The following is an 18608-nucleotide window of genomic DNA, read 5'->3' as shown; positions in this document are numbered from 1 at the left end:
GTGTTTATATGTTGGATTAGGAGCAGAAATCTAAATGACTTGTTTCCCATTCCATTCTTGTTCCAAAAGTTAGTCTTTAAAAACCTTTCATACATATATTTTATGTGAGGTACTGAAATAAATATTCCATTTCCATGGAGGTTTCCATTAGTTGAGCATGTTTGAGCAAGGATTTACTGCATTCAAGTAGAAAGGCAGCAAAAGGCTGTAGTGTATAAGAGATAGGGAGTTATTCTGCTTTCTGATTTCCATGATTTCAAAGTACTGACAGGAAAAACAAGGCAGTTTCAACGGTCAATCTTGAAATACCAGTGCATGTTTTATGAAAAGTCTAACTCTGTTTTGGAAGGAGCAATCTACTCTTGGAGATTGTAAGGCCTTGGAGAGGAGGAAAATCAGCATTTCACAGTCAGTGGAGTCAGCTGGGGGTTAGAGGGAGTAGATGCAACTTTCTAAACTGAATTCCACTTACACTGAAAGTTTTAAAACTGGACCCAGAGAAAAATGAAACATCAGTGATTGCAACTTAGATTATGTATGAAATGGAGCACAAACTTCCGTGACGACTTGTAGCACCCACACTTAACGTGTGCCAAAATAACTGCCTTTTAAATGTTTAAAATACAGTTCATGAAACAAGATATGAAAAACGCAAAGATTATTACACAAGGTTTGTTATCTCTGTTGCTAATACGCACCCTCCGGTCGGGGTGCAAGATGTTTAAGGTCCCACTCCAGTTATCATTTTTGTTGACGTAAAAGGATGTCGTGGGCCCGTGTGGGAAGCCCCTTAAGAGTGGCTGGGTCTTCAATAGTCCAACCCACTGAGCTTCGCTCTGAATCATCAAAAAGCTCGTTTTCCTCCAATTGCGCGGGCGAAGAGCACTTCATCTAGACGCTCCAGACGTTGCCCTGAACCCCGCCCACAACGGACGCAGGCGCATTACGGTGCCTCGAGGACCAATTTCACAGGGCAAGCGCGAAAATAGTTCTCTATAACCACGCCTCCCCAGCTCTGAGTGGGCACGTGTAGAAGCGCGTCTATGCGACTGCTACAGTTTTTTCAGCTTTTTGACTTTTTACCGTTAACGGCCTTGACTGCCCCGAATCCTGCTTAGGTTCATTTCCCCCTATCTCAATGGAAGTCGCTATGTCTAAATAGGAGTTGCCGTTTGGGGTAAAACGCGCTCCTCCCGTTAAGTTACCTTCTGCTCTTAGAAGCGGCAACAGGCCCTGACAGAGGTGAAAAGCAAAATGGTACATCGCAGAGAAGACCTGCAGTCCGCCAACTCGGTCACATGGCAGAGTCACTATTTTAAAAACTCGACCTTGTGCCACACTAAATTCTTCATCATACTCAGGAGTCGTTTTATTTTCGCGTGTCAGGGAGACCAGTACTTCCGTTTCTTTTTAAGGACCTGTCTGTAGTAAGCAACAGCGCATGCGCGCGCCCCCCATGGCTGCCCGGCACGTTGAGTGGCGGAAGTACCGACATGCCCTGCGCCTTCCGGCTGTTGTGGAAGCGGCTTCTGGGCTCGGTGGGGCTGCAATGGGGAAGGTAAATGTGGCCAAGTTGCGTTACATGAGCCGGGATGACTTCAGGGTTCTGACGGCCGTAAGTAGCTCCCCGATTGTCCCGTACCTCCTTCCTTTTCCACCGCGCGTCCTCTTTCTGTTTACTGGGAACTGAGCGCTCTGCCCTGCAACTCGATCTGGATTGGAAATGGGGGAAAAGAGATCGCGGAAGGGGATCAATACAGGCTTTTGTTTGGAAGCTTTGATCCACACCCCACGTAGTGCAAGGGTCCCTCGTGTGCTATTTCTTCCTTTCTGCTACTTTCTTGCCCTGAAGAGCGACACTCTCAGCTCTGTGGCCTGAGAACAGTCTCAGACCCCAGACTTCCTACCTGTTTCGAAGGGTTTAAGAATTCTGAAGAGTTGATAGCTTTAAATTCCCACTCAGGGACTAATCACATGGCATTCCCTTAGGGTCATTCAGTCAACTCATATTTCTACGGTTTTTAGTGACAATTTTAGGCAACGCAGTGATGTACAAAGCAGACAAGACAAAGAAGGCAGATCATTATCAAATAAACGAATAAGCAGGATAATATCAGATAAATGCTGTGAACACATAGAAGACAATGAAATAGAAAGTATGCATGATGGGGAGCTAGGGCACGAATGCTGATTTCACATTTTGTTGTCAGACTGCCTAAGTGCCAGAATTTTGTCTGTTTCCTTTTGTAAGCACATGTATAATGTCTTTTTTAAAAAGGTCCTGGCCTTGGTAGATACAGAATAAATATTTGGTAACTAAAATAAGGTTGAGTAGATAGGGAGTTAATAGGACCTAAATGAGAAGAAGCCTGCCCAGCCACGTACTTGAAGGAGTTGGGAGCACATGAAACAACAGTGTAATAAGTGCAAAGGCCCTGGGGCAGGAGCAGTTTTTGAAGGACTTTCCAGAACGCCAGTGTGACTGGAGCATAGTGAGCAGGAGGCTCAGTGGTTGGAGATATTGCTGGAAAAGGTGAGAGCCAGATCATGTGCTATAAACCTTGTAGGCTTCAAGTGTTTTCCTAGTTTTCTCAGTTTAAAGTCTCAAACTCCTTGGTCTCTATTTCAAGACCCTAACTTACAAGAAAGTGTTTTCAGGCCATCATGAAGTCTACATGTTATCCCATCTGATGCTCCACTATACGAGCTGATACCTGTGCTCTGTGCTTTTCTTCATAGGTGCTATCTTTAAAACTTTTTTCAATTATTTCTCTGACATTCTCTTGTCTGCTTTTTCTGTATTCTGCATTTTTCAAACTAAATCTCAAGTGCTGCTTTTTCCTAGAAATTTTCCCTCATCTAAAAATATTCACGTTCTGCTTCTAGCCAGTCTTTTTTAAGCATTTATCATTTCTTACCTTCTAATAAAATTAGATTTGTATATCCTTATTTCCCCAATGAGATAGTATATTGTCCAGAAGTAGTGTATTTTTACATGTTTCTTACCATCCACAGTGTCTGCATATGGCACTTTCTCAAATATAATCTTTATATGAAATATATGTAGTTTTTAAGGACAAGTATATAGATGTTAATAATATATTTTGCACATCAGTGACTGTTAGCACTCAGAATTTTTACTCTTAAAGTACATATAGTTTAGTGGACAGATGGAGTGGTGAACATCAGTGATTATATATCAAATATGATTTAAAATATGCCCAGAAGAAGTAGTAATTATATCTCAGAATTGGTTGGGAAGCTGCATAGTCAGAGAAGTTAATTTCTTGGCAAGATTTTGATTTTGGCTGTTACAAAATGATTCCTTTCATTTCAGGTTGAAATGGGCATGAAGAACCATGAAATAGTTCCTTGCAGTTTGGTTACTTCTATAGCCAGCCTTAAACATGGTGGCTGTAATAAAGTTTTAAGAGAATTAGTGAAACATAAGCTCATAGCTTGGGAGCGGACTAAAAGTAAGTATTTGAGGCATCATTTGTGATTTTTCCTGTAACTGGCTTCCCCTAGAGATGTTCCAAAAGGCAGGTAGTGGCAATTGTCAGACCAGAAAAGCACTTGACCTGGAAGTGACATACCATATATCCACCATATTCTATTGGTAAGAGCAGTCACATTGCCCACCCAGATCAAAAAGAGTGAGGAAATAGTCTCAGCTTCCTAATAGAAGATTAGCAAGGTCCAATTGCAGAAGAGCAACTATGATAGAGAGATTGTTACTGCCATCTTTGGAGAATACAGTCTGTCACAAAACTAGAAAATTATTTTTCAAACCATCCATGGAAAGGAATATGAGTTTCTTTTTTCAATTTACTGTGAAAACATATTTTTATAAACTAATAAAGAATAATTACTAGAAAAATAAAAATCTTATACACAATTTTTTATTAGGGTTTAAGGTATACTATAATTCAGTCAAATTGATATAAAAATTTCTGGACTTAAACCTTAATTACTTCATTTCAGTTCTATATCTTGTCACAGACTTGTAACAAACATTTATAGACTGATTTCAGTATATGAATCACACTTTAAGTAACACTGTTCTGAAGAAGAAATACAAATTATAGGAAGAAATGCCAACCTAAAATCTTTTCCCATGAAGATTTCCATGTTTAAATTCTTATCATGTCTTGAACTGTTATAACTTGGTACAATGTAACTAAAATATGATCTTTCTCCTTTGATTTTGTCTAGCTGTACAGGGTTATCGACTAACAAATGCAGGCTATGATTATCTAGCTTTGAAAACACTCTCTGCCAGACAAGTGGTTGAGTCTGTTGGTAGCCAAATGGGTGTTGGCAAAGAATCTGGTAAGTGCTAGCAGTACTTCTAATCACATTTTCTTTGGTTTAGTTTGTACTAGAAGACAGTATCTAAAACCCACAAACATTTTTTCACTACAGTCATGTGATCAGGAAGACAAAGCTAGGTATGTGTAGAACATAGAAAAAAGCATTCTGAAATAGTATTGAACAATACTTCTGTATCTATTTTCTATGTGGAAAATAGGTAGAAATAAAAAACAGGGCATGATTTTCTTTATACCATGCCCTCTTGTATACTGCTTTTTATCTCTATTATTACTTTTAATCTAAACTGAGAAGGCAAAATTAAAATTGCAAGTAAAGATATTATTTGGAAGCCTGTCCCAAAGAAGACTGTGGTGGTGCTGTACATGGTTTATATTTCTTTTGTGTTAATATCCAGATCATCATCAAAAAGTAGTGCAAAAGTGCTGCATATAGCTGTGTGTGTGTGTGTGTGTGTGTGTGTGTGTAAAATGAGGTGATTAAACACCTTCTGAGATGATGCTTCCTCTTCATTTTCTGGTGTACATTTTGTAATTTCAAAAATAGTAGCTTTTTTACTTTCAAAAGCTTAATTGCATGCCAAATGTGAATACAATAAAATGTAAGTCTTATTCCTAACCCAGGTCTCAGCCTCCTGTTACTTTCCAAAGCTATCATTGTTTATTGTTCTCTGACATATCCTTCTAGAAATATTTTTTGTTAATACAAATATATAATGCACTAAGGAGATAGACACACACACACATACACACACATCACAGAGTCACAAATTTTGATGGCCAGTGAAACAAACAGTGCTTGCTATTGTGTACTTTGATAGTTTCCACTTGATGGCTCCCTAATGTCAGCAAATACGTCTTTCTCTTAGCTGCCAAGTATAACATTATGTGGATGCTCTGTATTTGATTTTACTAGTCCCATTTGTTTAGGACATTTAAGTTACTCCCCATCTTTTTTTGTGTGTGTGGTAATAATTATGTGAATAACCTTTTACAAATGTCTGTGTGAAGATGTACAAATAAATTTGTAAATACATTCTTAGAAATTGGATTATTAGAGTAAAAATTTGATATTACCACATTTCCCTCCAAAAGTTAGACCAATTTATAACCCCACCAATGCAACAGAGGCTGTTCCTTGATAGAAATGTAATAATTAAAATTTTTCATGAATAATTAAGACATTTTCTAAATGTCAGCGTTGCAAATAGCAACTTGTTTTTGATAGTTGGAGTAGTTCTGGGGAAGTCTCTATTCTGCTTATTATAAGATTATATTCTGAGTATTATTCATTGCAGCAATTGAAGATTTGAACTTTGTGTTATTGAAAAGCAAGATAATAAGAATTCACTTCTCATTTGTAGGGCTCTAAGAAACACTTGGTATTTTTCCATTAAGTTGATTTGAGCATTGAACATCTTTAGAAGCTATAACCTTTAAGACATTGCATTACTGTTCTCTTTTATCGTACATATTATTATGTGTCATCTTTTGGGATCATAATTAAAGAATTTTGCTGAATGTTAAGTATTCCTGAAAATTAGGCAAGATAAAATTGGATACCAATAAAGTCAAAATTAGGAAGTTAAAATTGTTTCAACTTACTGGAATAAAATAATAATTTTTTTTTTTTAACTTTGGACTCTAGATATTTATATTGTTGCAAATGAAGAAGGACAGCAATTTGCGTTAAAACTTCACAGACTGGGAAGAACCTCTTTTCGAAATCTGAAAAACAAGCGTGACTACCATAAACACAGGCATAATATGTCTTGGCTTTATTTATCTCGTCTCTCTGCCATGAAAGAATTTGCCTATATGAAGGTATTTTGTAAATTTTGTATTTTTAATCAAAAATATGTTTATCTGAGAAGCTGTACTGACAAACATCAGTCTGTTGCCACCATATCTCCCCAGCCCCAATCCTTATAGTCACCTTTAACTTTATCGATTATTTCTTTTATTTAATTTTCTGGTGATTTCCTTCTGTGTAAAGGTATTTTAAATTGTTATGAATGCATAAAGACACTATGTATTCTAGAGTATTAATAAGTTAACCTGAAATAATTAATGATGTAAGTGCCTCATAAATGTGTATGTGAATGTATTATCTAGTCAATGCATGTAACTATATAATGTCTATTTCTAATTGAAAATGCCAGGTGATTGTTATCTGTAGTAGAAATATTAGTGTCTCAAATAAGTTGACTAGTATTTTTCTTAAAATAGAAATGTCAATTTACAAATTTGCATATTAGAAATAGTAAAAATCTTTAGTTTTTAACCTTTCACTTTTAAAATTAAAGTCAGCATAGATTTGCTAAATATCTTTAGTAATGACCAAATTAATTATCTTTAGCAATACTAAAGCTCAAAATAACATTGCCTTCTTATTCTCTCTAATACGATTTATTTGTTATGATTTATCTTCACTTTTTGAATTTGAATTATTAAAAGTTGAGTCCATGTATGACCAATTTCTTGGTAATTTTAGTTAGCTAACCTCTTTGAATAGGTTATTTTGTGTGCTTAAATTTTTAGTGATCATTGGGGGGGGATTTCTTGAGGCATATAAATAAGTGATAGCATTGTATATGTAATGTATTTCATGTCTTATACTAATAGTTTGTATCCAGTGATAGTCAATAAGTAGGTATAAGGATCATACTTTTTTTAAAATTGTGTTGGGCTTTTTTCTCCGGGTTTTACATGAAGGTACAGCAATTGTGGTTGTATATAAATATGCTTCTTAAATGAATTGATATTTTTTCTTAAGAGCAATTAAGATAAATTTAAGCTATGGTGGGCCTCCCCGGTGGCGCAGCGGTTGAGTGCTGGGTTGCGAAGCTGCCCGCAGGCTCTGCAGTGCCGGTTCGATCCCCAGCTGCTCCCGGCTACCGGAGGAGGGTCCCACATGGCGCGCAGACCTCTCCTGCCGCCCGCTGCTCCCCTCAGCAGTGTACTCGGTCCTTCTGCCTGCTCTGCTCCCCGCTCTGGCTCTGGTGAATTCTCTCACCCTCCTGTGCTTCTGACTGTACCCGGTGCTTTTATAAATAAAAATAAATCTTTTAAAAAAAAAAATTTAAGCTATGGTACAAGGGCTAGACCACCACTAAGGTTATAGGCTATTGAGGTACCGAGGCATGTTCAAAATCACTTAAATTGAATAAAAAATATCTTTAAAGTTCAATTTCTGTCCAAAGAAGGTAGGGAGTTGACATCCTTTTAAAATTCATCCTATTAATCACTAATGATATATTTAGTATGAGCACTGTGTTTACCACTTTATTGAGAACTAGGGTAGGGTGTGGTGAAGAAGTAGATATCAAAGAAATGCAGTCTGTATCTTAAAAATCAGATCATGTGTTTGGAGAAACGTTTATAGGGTAGACAAATCAATGAAGGAGATTTCATGAAGTAAAGGAGAGTTAAGCAGAGTCATAAAGTATGCATAGGAGATTTGGGTGCAAGGAGAGGACAGTAAGTATACAAGAGAGAAGCCAGTATAGGCAAAGACATGAATATAGGTGTGAACCTTTGTGTAGGTGACAGTCACTAATGTGACTATCCTGATACTACCCCAGAGTGCTTATTAGAGAGTGTTATCAGAGCCTGATCTAGAAAAGTAGATTGAAGGGCATTTTGAAAACTGAAAAAAGGTAATTTGGGCTGAAATCAATATTTACAGCCATTGTAGATTTTTATTTTGTAAGAAGTAGTAACAGGATTTGTAAACAATGGGATAGAAAAAGTTAAAGGGGAAAAGATGGATTCATTGATGATGTGAAATAATATTTGACTCAGACTGTTACATTATGTATGTTTGTCCCTTAATAGATGTATCAGATATTTTGTGGTCTGAATAAAAGGTCAGTGCTCTATAAACAAAAATGTCTAATCGTTTTGTATATTTAATTTCCTAATATGCCAGGACACAGTTTTTCCTAAATTATAATTTATTTCCATTTGAACAGTTTACACTGTTTACGCTCCAAAAAATGGCACAGAAACAAATTAGGATATATTCTAAGAAACCATAGCTTTTTTTTTTTTTTTTTAAGATTTATTTATTTATTTATACAAGCACTGGGCATAGTCAGAAGCACGGGAGGGTGAGAGAATTCACCAGAGCCAGAGCGGGGAGCAGAGCAGGCAGAAGGACCGAAGTACACTGCTGAGGGGAGCAGCGGGGCGGCAGGAGAGGTCTGCGCGCCATGTGGGACCCTCCTCCGGTGGCCGGGGAGCAGCCGGGGATCGAACCGGCGCTGCAGAGGCTGCAGGCAGCTTCGCAACCCAGCGCTCAACCGCTGCACCACCGGGGAGGCCGAAACCATAGCTTTTTGAGGGCAGATACTTCTTCACTAATTTTTTTTATAACATTCACACTGTGCATAATATTTAGCAAATGTCCAATAAATGACTGGTGAAAGTAGTTTAAGTAAACTGGTTTAAGTTTTCCTTTTTTTATATACTGCTCTCTCTATAAGTTACCATACGTAAGTAATCATGTGTTAACTATAATTTTATAATAGATTTTTCCTAATTGTAAGCAGACACATTTACTTTTATTGTTCCCCCAAAATTAATGTCCTCTTCATTTTTTTATACTTGTTTTCCTATGCTTTAGGCACTGCATGAGAGAAAATTTCCAGTTCCAAAGCCAGTTGATTATAATCGCCATGCAGTGGTCATGGAGCTCATAAATGGCTATCCTTTGTAAGTATTTGCTATTCTTGAAACTATGGGTCCTTAATAAATCTAGGTTCTGTTCTTACATAAAAACAATTTTTATTAAACGGCATATTGCTCCTGTGAGGTTAGAAATTAATAAAAAGCAGTTGATGCCAAAGCAAATTAAAAATTCAATTTCATTCTTAAAATATGGACTTTGTAATCTCTGTGAGTTATTCAATAACATTAACAGACTAGTGTGCACCGAGCACTCTCCTAAGTTCAGCAGTAAGTGAAACAAAGCTCTTGTCCACTGATGGTAGGAGACATGCAATAAATAGCTAAATAAAGGAGTGCTTGACATATGGTAGTAAAAGGAGGGAGATAGAAATTATAAGGTGGGAATTGGAGACAGATACTTTACATGCAGTGGTCAGAAAAGGTCTCACTGGTAAGGTGATTTTTTGGGGGGGGGAGGGTGTGCAGAATCCAAAAAGAAATGAGAGACAAAATCATGCATATAGCTAAGAAAGCATTCCAGGCAGAAAGAATAGCACTGCCTAAGTCCTGAGATAAGACTATACCTAGATGTTCAGGGAACAGTGAAGAGGCCACTGTAGCTGAAACTGAATGAGTAAAGGAGAAAGTGTAAGTGACAAGATCAAAGAAGTAACAAGGCACCAGGTCATTTAGGGTTTGTAAGCCATTGTAAGGACTTTTTTATATTTATTTGGTTTAAATGCATTTGATGTAACACATATAAATTTAAGGTATATAATGTTGATGTGATTCATTTATGTATTGTGATATGATTGCCATTTATAGAGAGTTTGCACAAAGATTTTTTATTTTGGTTGAGATAAGAAGCCATAGAGGATTTTGAGTTGAGAAGAGACATGATCTCTGACTAAGGTTTTCAGTTGGATCACTCTGGCTGCTGTATTGAAAACAGACTGGAAGGAGACAAGGACAGAATAAGGAAGACAAGTTAGTAGATTACTGTAATAATCTGTGTAGGAGATGAGGATAGTTTAGATAATGAAAGACATGAAGGTGATAAAAGGTTGTCAGATTCTGGATATATTTTGTTGATGGGGCTAATATGATTTGTTTGGAATTCTGTATTGATCAGAAGGAAGGGCAGGTCAAGGATAACACCAAGTTTTTTTTAGCCTGAATAGTGAATTAATTGGAGGAATTAAGTTGCCATTTACAGAAATTGGAAAGACTATAGGATGAGCAGGTTGGAATTAGATGGTAAGGCAAAATCAGAGGTTCAGTTTGGGACATGATGTTTGAGATGCCTAGAAATTTGAGAAAAGTCTAGATTGAAATCAGTGTGTATATTAGTGTTTAAACCTGTGAGTCTAGGTGAGGTCACTAAGAGTTATTCTCAAAAGGTCCTAGGATTGATCTTCAAGGAGCTCCAAAATTTGCAGGTCTGAAAGAAGATGAAGAACTCTTCAAAAATTCTGAGACGAAATAATCAGTGCATAAAAAGGATGGACTGAAGATTTGGGGTACCAGGAGTCAAGTGAAGGAAGAACTTAAGGAGTACTGAGATAGACTGGATATGGTGAGGATAGAATTGACTGCTGGATTAGTAACACAGAGGTCATTGCTTGGATTGACGAGTTATTTCATTGGGACAGATGGTTGAAAGCTTGCTTGGAATGGGGAAAAAAATGGAGAAAGCACATGAAGGGGAGTTTGATTGTAATTATCAAAGAAAAAATATGGTAGTAAAAATCTGAGGCAGAGTGTGACTTTTTTTAACGGGTGGGTACTTTTATATCATGTTTTTATGCTGATGGGAATGAAAACTGTTAAGACAAGGAATGAAAATTTTATACACACACAGTAGTTTTCATTAAAATTATGAGTACAAATAGTTTATTTCATACTTAAAATACTTTCAGGTGTCAGATACACCATGTTGAAGATCCTGCATCAGTATATGATGAAGCTATGGAACTAATAGTCAAACTTGCAAATCATGGACTGATTCATGGAGATTTCAATGAATTCAATCTCATTTTGGATAAAGATGACCACATCACAATGATTGATTTTCCACAGATGGTTTCAACTTCTCATCCCAATGCTGAATGGTATATGCTGAAACTAATTCTAGATTTGAGTGTGTTTATGTGATGCAATCATTTTATTCATAGTTTTTCAACTCTGTAATACTGTCTTTTGGTCAGTAACTCTTGTAATCTGACAGACTTCCAAAACTCAAACTTTCTTAGCCTTGCAACTCTTTATTCAAATAATTTTTAGGTAGAAGCCCAATTTTTAAAACAAAGGCTGAATCAGAAGTAGATACATAAAGAGAACCCTAGAACCCCATCCTCTCTGCCTTCCTCCTTTTTTTCTCCGCTTCATGGTTACATCCAAAAGAACTTGACCAAGCAAAATTTGATATCTTGTTGACCTTAATGAAAGTTGTGGTTTTGAATTGCGCTCAAGTTGTCAGATCATCTTTAGGTTTTATTTTATTATTAGAAAATAATTCACCAAAAAACCCTCATCCTTTACACAAGGAAGAATCACTTTATTTACTGATTAACCAAGTTGAGAAATCGTACCTTTGGCTTTGTTTTCTGTGATTCAATTGGTTATAATCCAGGGCATATTTCTCTCCTGTTCCAAATCATAATATGAAAATCTTCCCCTTTTCCCTAAAATAATAACTATTATTGCTTACATAATAGAATATATTCATTCTTCAAAGTTTGAACTCAAATCAGTTTGTGTTCAGTGAAGCTCTTCTTCCTTTTGATTTTCATTGAAAAATATCTACTTATTCTAGAGAGAGAAATGTCATTTAAAAATAAATTTAAGCAATATTTCCAACAAAACAATACTGATAGATTAATGCCTGGACTTTTGGTCTCATATCTTTGGGTGATGACTAATCACTATTTTTATTAAAATGGAGTGGCATAGTCATACTGTAAATGAACATCCTGGAACCACTAGAATTAGAAATGACATTTTCCAAGTTTGAGCTGCATTATTCTATAGGGAGACATGAGTTAACTTGAAAAATACTGTTCATAATGAGGGGAAATCTTGAGTTTTTTATCTTAGGAATTATATGATTTTAATAGCTTATATTCCTGGTTAATTCCTCTGATTTTAACTTTTCAAAACACACTGGTAACTAATCTGCTTTTTCTTTTTTAGTGATGTCTTTTTTTTTTTTTTTTTTTTTTTTCATGAAGGAGTAGGAGTGTCATAACAAACAATAAAGATGTTGTCATTCATTGGCTAATGAGGAAAAAGATGAACAAAGGCTATATCAAAAATGATTCTTGCTTTTGCAGGTATTTTGACAGAGATGTTAAATGCATTAGAGATTTCTTCATGAAACGTTTCAGCTATGAAAGTGAGCTTTATCCAACCTTTAGTGACATCAGGTTTGTACTCTTCATTACTTAAAATGATAGAACTCCAGGTATCTAATTTCACTTTTTTTCAAATTTCTGTCTAAAAGTGTTTGAAGAGTGACGTTTGACACATTATAATCACTGCTACCATTGCAGTATAGTATGTAAAAGAAAGTTAAAATACCTGCCTTTGGTTCAGTAAGGCAATGTTACTAAATTTGGGAAAGGAACACCCCTAATTTCTTATAAATACAAGGACCTTTATTCATTATTGGGTGCTCTGTAAATAACCCATTTGGGTTTTTTTGTTTGTTTGTTTGTTTGTTTTTAAGATTTTTTTATTTATTCATTTACACAAACACTGGGTACAGTCAGAACCACGGGAGGGTGAGAGAATTCACCAGAGACAGAGCAGGGAGCAGAACAGGCAGACTGAGGAAGTACACTGCTGAGGGGAGTAGTGGGCGTGGCAGAAGAGGTCTGCGCACCATGTGGGACCCTCCCCTGCGGCCGCAGGTGCTGCAGAGACTGCGGGCAGCTTCGCAGCCCTGCACTCAACCACTGCGCCACCAGGGGAGGCCCTGTAAATAACCCATTTGTAAGGAACCAAACCAGTCTGCTTTTCCTTTGTTTCCTTTATTCAGAAAAGAAGCTATCTTTAATTGACTCACAATGGTGATAGGTACATTCTTAATGCCAAGTTTTCTCATTTATATACTTACGATTGTTTCCTGATTTGAGGTAATTTACGTAATTTAAAAGAAGAAATCCTTAGTCCCCTTAGAAGTTAATTTAAGTCAATTATCAACCAAATTATCAACCAAAGTTTCACTAACCTTTCCACCAATGCATGTAGCTTTTTACAGTCATGCTATTTTATTTTTTAATAATATACAATACTTTTACATTTCTATACTGAAGTAATTTAATCATTATATTTTAGGCAGAGAAAATCTTTAAAAGATATAAATGATGAGGGCCTCCCCGGTGGCGCAGCGGTTGAGCGCTGGGTTGCGAAGCTGCCCGCAGCCTCTGCGGTGCGGGTTCGATTCCCGGCTGCTCCCTGACCACCAGAGGAGGGTCCCACATGGCATGCAGACCTCTCCTGCCGCCCGCTGCTCCCCTCAGCAGTGTACTTCGGTCCTTCTGCCTGCTCTGCTCCCCGCTCTGGCTCTGGTGAATTCTCTCACCCTCCCGCGCTTCTGACTGTACCCAGTGCATGTATAAACAAAACAAACAAACAAACAAACAAATAAATAAATAAAACATGCCTCTATTTAAAAAAAAAAAAAGACTATTCTATTAAAAAAAAAGATATAAATGATGAAATACACTTAAGCTAATAACTTACCAGAATAATAATATTTATTCATGTCAGATGGATTTTTACCTCTCTGAATTCTAGACATTCTTTTTTCCTAGGAGAGAGGACTCTCTTGATATAGAGGTTTCTGCCAGTGGTTACACAAAAGAAATGCAGGCAGATGATGAACTGCTTCATCCAGTTGGTCCAAATGATAAAAATGAAACAGAGGAGGGATCTGAATTCTCATTTTCTGATGAAGAGTTGTCAGAAAAAGCAAAGGTTTATAGATCGGACAATGAAAGTGAACAAAACTCTATAGATCAATCAGCTGACTGCCATTGCATATCATCTGGAGACCTTGAACAAATAAAGGAAGATGATTTGTCAGAGGAGAGTGCTGATGCACAGAACTTTAAAATGACTGGATTCAATCAAGCTTTAGAAGAAATAAAAGATCAGGTGGTTAAAAATAATTCTGTAACTGAATTTTCTGAGAAGATAAAGAAAACTGGAAATGACATCAGGCAAGATGATCAGACAGGTCAAGGAGTAATCCCTACAAGTTCTGAAGAATATGAAGATGAATGTCCTCATCTGATTGCCTTGTAAGTAAACAATGAATCCAGGTCTAGCAGCTATAGATTTCTATTGATTGATTTTTTTACTTTAATCTGGAGACCTTCATTTCTGGTAAAAGTGTTTTTTTGGTTTTTGGATTTTTCCCAAATGATGTGACAGAGCTGTACCCTGCACTTTATATCCAAAATAAAAACAAATAATCTTTGTGTTAAAATTCAAATCATTGGGGCCTCCCTGGTGGTGCAAGGGGTTTAAGTCTCAGCATTATCAAACTATGTATGGCCAGCCACTATGGCATGAGTTTGATCCCCAGTCAGGGAACTGACCCATATATGGTGCAGCAGACCTCTTGTCTCGCCTGCTGCTCCCCTCGGCAGTGTATTTCAGTAGATCCTCCTGTTCTGCTCCCCACTCTGCCTCTGGTGAATCCTGTCACCACCACCACCCCCCAGCATTTCTGACCTAGACTCCAGTTCTTGATTGCGTAAATAAATTTAAAGAAAAAAAAAACTTAATAAATAAAATTCAAATTATCTTCTACAACTGACCAGATCATGGATAGCCTATTGATTAAATTTTAAGCAGTCCTACCTTAAAATACAAACTGCTGATTAATTTCAAAGAATATAGGTTTCTTGACAAATTGATCAGGTTTTAGATAGGGGAGTTGTTCCTGTAGTTTTGTAATTATGCATCTAACATATAGCCCAATAAATATATTGTAAATATATTCTCCATAAAGTATCTGCTTGCAGTGAATACTCTCTGGTACTTTAAATATTCTGTCCTTATTCACATACAGGTAATAATAGTTAATGTTATGTCATTTTTTTTCTAAGAATATTTTTTTCTTATCAATACTAAAATCCACCCTCAGCTTAGATTAGCAAAATATCTAAAATTTAATTTTTTGGATTTGGGATAGCTTACCCAGGATCAAACAGCTGTAGTTTAATTAGGTTTTCAGTAAAGGCGTATATGACAATTAAATAAGCAATACATTTTTACATTTCTCAATACTTTTCCAAACTTACATGCTCAGGCTACTTTTATCTGTAGAGTTTTATTGTAAAGCAAAACATGGGAATTTTATTCCCTTTTTCATACAGCTTTTATCTTGAATCTTTGCACTACTACCACTTGAACAGTAAACATGTAAAAATTAAAATCAACGTTGGTAGTGTCTCAGCATTTTCTGTATTATAAGAAAATCTACATAGGTTAACTAGTCTTCTCAACACAGAATAATTTGTTCTGACCCTGAACACGTGTTCAGTAAGGTTTTTATTCACAGTAGGAACATAAAAGAACAAATGCTGTTTAAAAATACAGACTTTTGGAGTTAATATTGTCTGAATTTCTTATACATTGTATACATTAAAACTTTGAGCAATGTGTAAAGTAAGTTAGACCGGTTTCATGTTTGCAGTTTTTTCTGACTTCACAGAGCAGACTGTGGAGACTACTGTCTGTTCCCATCAAATATACTACTGTTTGGGACAGTGGCAAAAGGTGTTCCAAGAATCTGCATGATGAGAAGCAGATTTGTGTAATTCAATGAGGAAGAAGATTACTAGAAAAGAGGCATATGAATTGTGGGAAAGTGATCAATTTTGATTACTAAAAAGCACGCTAACATTTTGAAATTTTGATAGTGACTATCAGAATGCTTAGAAATGAAAATTGTTGATATATTTGGTAAAATTTGTATACAGTTTTACTTTTTCCTTCACAGAAGCTTTAATCTCTCTGAGGTATTTTATCTTTTAAGCTTTACTATCATGAAGGTATATAAATTAGACATAATCATAAAAATTGACTGAGATAAATTGTAATTTTGTTTTAATTTTAGAGAAGAAGAAAATATGGAAAATACTAATCAATGTCGAACAAGAACTCTGAGTGTTACTTCTATGGGCAGTGTATTAAGCTGTTCAACAATTCCTCCGGTAACTATTCATTCAGCAATTTCCAAATGTTTATTAAGTCACTACTGTGGACAGATTACTGAGCTTTAAGGCACTATGAGGATTGCATGATATGAAACAGCCTCAACCATTTGAATCCTATGTGTGAATAGTACAAAATTGCAGCAGGTATAGATGTAGTGTTAGTGTTTGCTCTTTAAGTGGAATGATCCAAGCTTTCAAGGAAAAAGCAACATGTGACTTAGCTTAAACTTGAAAGATATAAAAAAAAAATTTAGAACAAAGGGTAACTTTGTTGATTTTCATGAGGTCTAGTACAAGCGTTAGAGAGATGAAGAAATTGAGATCCAGATATGTTACCCATAATGAACAGCTTACAGCTGAAATGTGAAAATGCATCAGTTTCACTAGCTAGCTAGATCTTAGATTTTGAAAGAGAAAATGAGGCACTTTTAAAATTTAGATCTTGTTGTACATTTGGCAGCCATGGCTAAATGAATTTCATAAGGAACATTTTCTAGGCAGCATAATCAGTCTACCTCCAACCAAGGAGGTTTTCTGCCAGTCAGCTCCTCACTAGGCCACCCAGGAGGAAGAATCAGCTTGTTTCCTTTTGTAGGTTGTACAGAGAGATCAAATTACTTAACTGGCGTTTTGGGTTTTTGCCTTCTACTTCAAGGTATTAAGTTGAATACCATTGTAACCAATTTTCACTGGTAACTTAAAATGAGCAAAAGAAGAAAATAACTTTTGAATGTGGAAAAGAGAAAAATAAAATTACGTGGAAAGTAAATTCAAAAGAACAGGGGACTTGGTTTTTTCCTGAATTTCCTATTTCTCCTTTAGAAATACTGTCAGTAAGTTAAAATGTATGTCCTGTGGTAAATATGAGATATTTACCAAGTTAAATTAGAATTATCAAAAGCAAGCTAAAAATAACATCTGTTTTTAGAATTTCTGTGAGCTATACTTGACAATAAAAAGTTTGTTGAAGTGCTTTTTATCTACTATAGTGATTAAAAATATCAATTGCATATTTAAAAGATAATCACTAATTCATTTTTAAGTGATAAAAGCTTTTAAAAAGTAATTTCCCACTGAAAAGCTATACCTACTTTTACCTAGCAGCTTTTGTTGATTTTTGTTTTGATTTTTTTTTATTTTTTTCCAGTTTTCCTGATGGACACTAGGTGGCACTGTTGTTATTTGTTAGTCCAAGAATTGTGACTGGATTACTTTTGCTCTAACTTGTATTCCTATAGGAATTTAATTTCTTCTTTGTAACTATTATTTGGTATTTTATTGCTTGTTCATACAGAACTCTCAGTGTTTAGAATTTAAAATTCAAGATCTTTAAAAAAGTATCAGTAATATAAATAATGTAAATCTTTGATTAAATATCCTTGTCAAAATGGTCAGTTATCAATGATAGTAATTCATGAAATCTTTCCAGGAACTGGTGAAACAGAAGGTGAAACGTCAGTTGACAAAACAACAAAAATCAGCTATCAGACGTCGACTGCAAAAAGGAGAAGCAAATATATTTACCAAACAGCGGAGAGAAAACATGCAAAATATTAAATCAAGCTTGGAGGCAGCTAGCTTTTGGGGAGAATAATATATCTACAGTCTTAAATAATGTCTGTATATTGTTCAAAAAGTTGTTATGATCCCTTTTTAAACTTCTTTAAAGTCTCTTTTTGAACCAGGGCAGTTATGTAAACTATTTCATCTGTAAATTTGACTCATTCATTGTTTCTTCTAAAGAATAATTGTAAGGCCTCCCTGGTGGTACAGGGGGCTAAGCATCAGCACTGTGAAGCTGTCCCCAACTACTGCAGCACTAGTTCAATCCCCAGCCAAGGAAGGTGACCCACATGGTGCAGCAGACCTCTCCTGTCTCACCTGTTGCTCCCCTCAGCAGTGTATTTTAGTCAATCCACCTGTTCTGCTCTCCACTTTGTCTCTGGTGAATCCTCTCACCACCCACACCTCTGGCCTGTACCCGAGCTCTTGTATGCATCAATAAATCTTTAAAAAAATAAAGAATAATTATAATAATTCTGCTAAAGCAATCCAGTTTTCCAAGTAATTATATGACTGGTAAATTTGCTAAAATCTATTTTTAAAAATAGTTTTATTAGGAACATTTGATATTTAAAGATCTTAATACCATATTTCTATTAAAGAGATTGCTTAATTTGAAGTATCAGCTTTCCCACTATTTCTCCTCTGTTCACAGTTCTCTTGTTTTAAAGAACATGAGAAAATGCTCAGAAATCATTTAGAACATTGCCCAGCCTAATGTAAACAGCCAGTAAAATACAGCAATTGTAATAATATTTATCTTTTCTGAAATTTTGCTGACAACTTGGTTGCTGCACTTTTTTAACTGTAT

The 18608-nt window shown here is 35.9% G+C and overlaps 2 protein-coding genes across 3 annotated transcripts in view; one reads left to right on the top strand and one right to left on the bottom strand.

Annotated features, from left to right (window-relative positions):
• Positions 1 to 1077, bottom strand: part of LOC119261001 (uncharacterized) — a 373660-nt gene extending 372583 nt beyond the window's left edge. For both annotated transcript variants that reach the window (XR_008549291.1, XR_008549292.1), the window contains exon 1: positions 699 to 1077. The gene's annotated coding sequence lies outside the window, so the exon portion shown is untranslated. The remainder of the gene's footprint in view (positions 1 to 698) is intronic.
• A 4-nt stretch (positions 1078 to 1081) lies between these two features.
• Positions 1082 to 18288, top strand: RIOK2 (RIO kinase 2). Its single transcript, XM_037529403.2, has 10 exons — positions 1082 to 1615; positions 3338 to 3476; positions 4216 to 4332; positions 5980 to 6155; positions 8959 to 9047; positions 10922 to 11113; positions 12335 to 12427; positions 13820 to 14308; positions 16135 to 16231; positions 17664 to 18288. The coding sequence occupies exons 1-10, from the start codon at positions 1442 to 1444 to the stop codon at positions 17826 to 17828; spliced, it is 1731 nt and encodes a 576-aa protein (XP_037385300.1). The 5' UTR covers positions 1082 to 1441; the 3' UTR covers positions 17829 to 18288.
• The last annotated feature ends 320 nt before the right edge of the window (positions 18289 to 18608 follow it).

Source organism: Talpa occidentalis, unplaced genomic scaffold (genome assembly GCF_014898055.3).
Source record: "Talpa occidentalis isolate TD23 unplaced genomic scaffold, MPIMG_talOcc4v2.1 talOcc4.6, whole genome shotgun sequence".
Lineage (NCBI taxonomy): Eukaryota > Metazoa > Chordata > Mammalia > Eulipotyphla > Talpidae > Talpa > Talpa occidentalis.
Note: the sequence above shows the minus strand (reverse complement) of the source record. Positions and strands in the feature narration are given on the sequence as shown.

Bases quoted from the DNA above. Each gene is read 5' to 3' on its own strand.
- RIOK2 (XM_037529403.2), top strand. From the start codon at position 1,442: ATGCGCGCGCCCCCCATGGCTGCCCGGCACGTTGAGTGGCGGAAGTAC. The intron at 9,048-10,921 runs GTAAGTATTTGC...AAATACTTTCAG, and splicing joins CTCATAAATGGCTATCCTTT to GTGTCAGATACACCATGTTG. The intron at 14,309-16,134 runs GTAAGTAAACAA...TTTTAATTTTAG, and splicing joins TGTCCTCATCTGATTGCCTT to AGAAGAAGAAAATATGGAAA.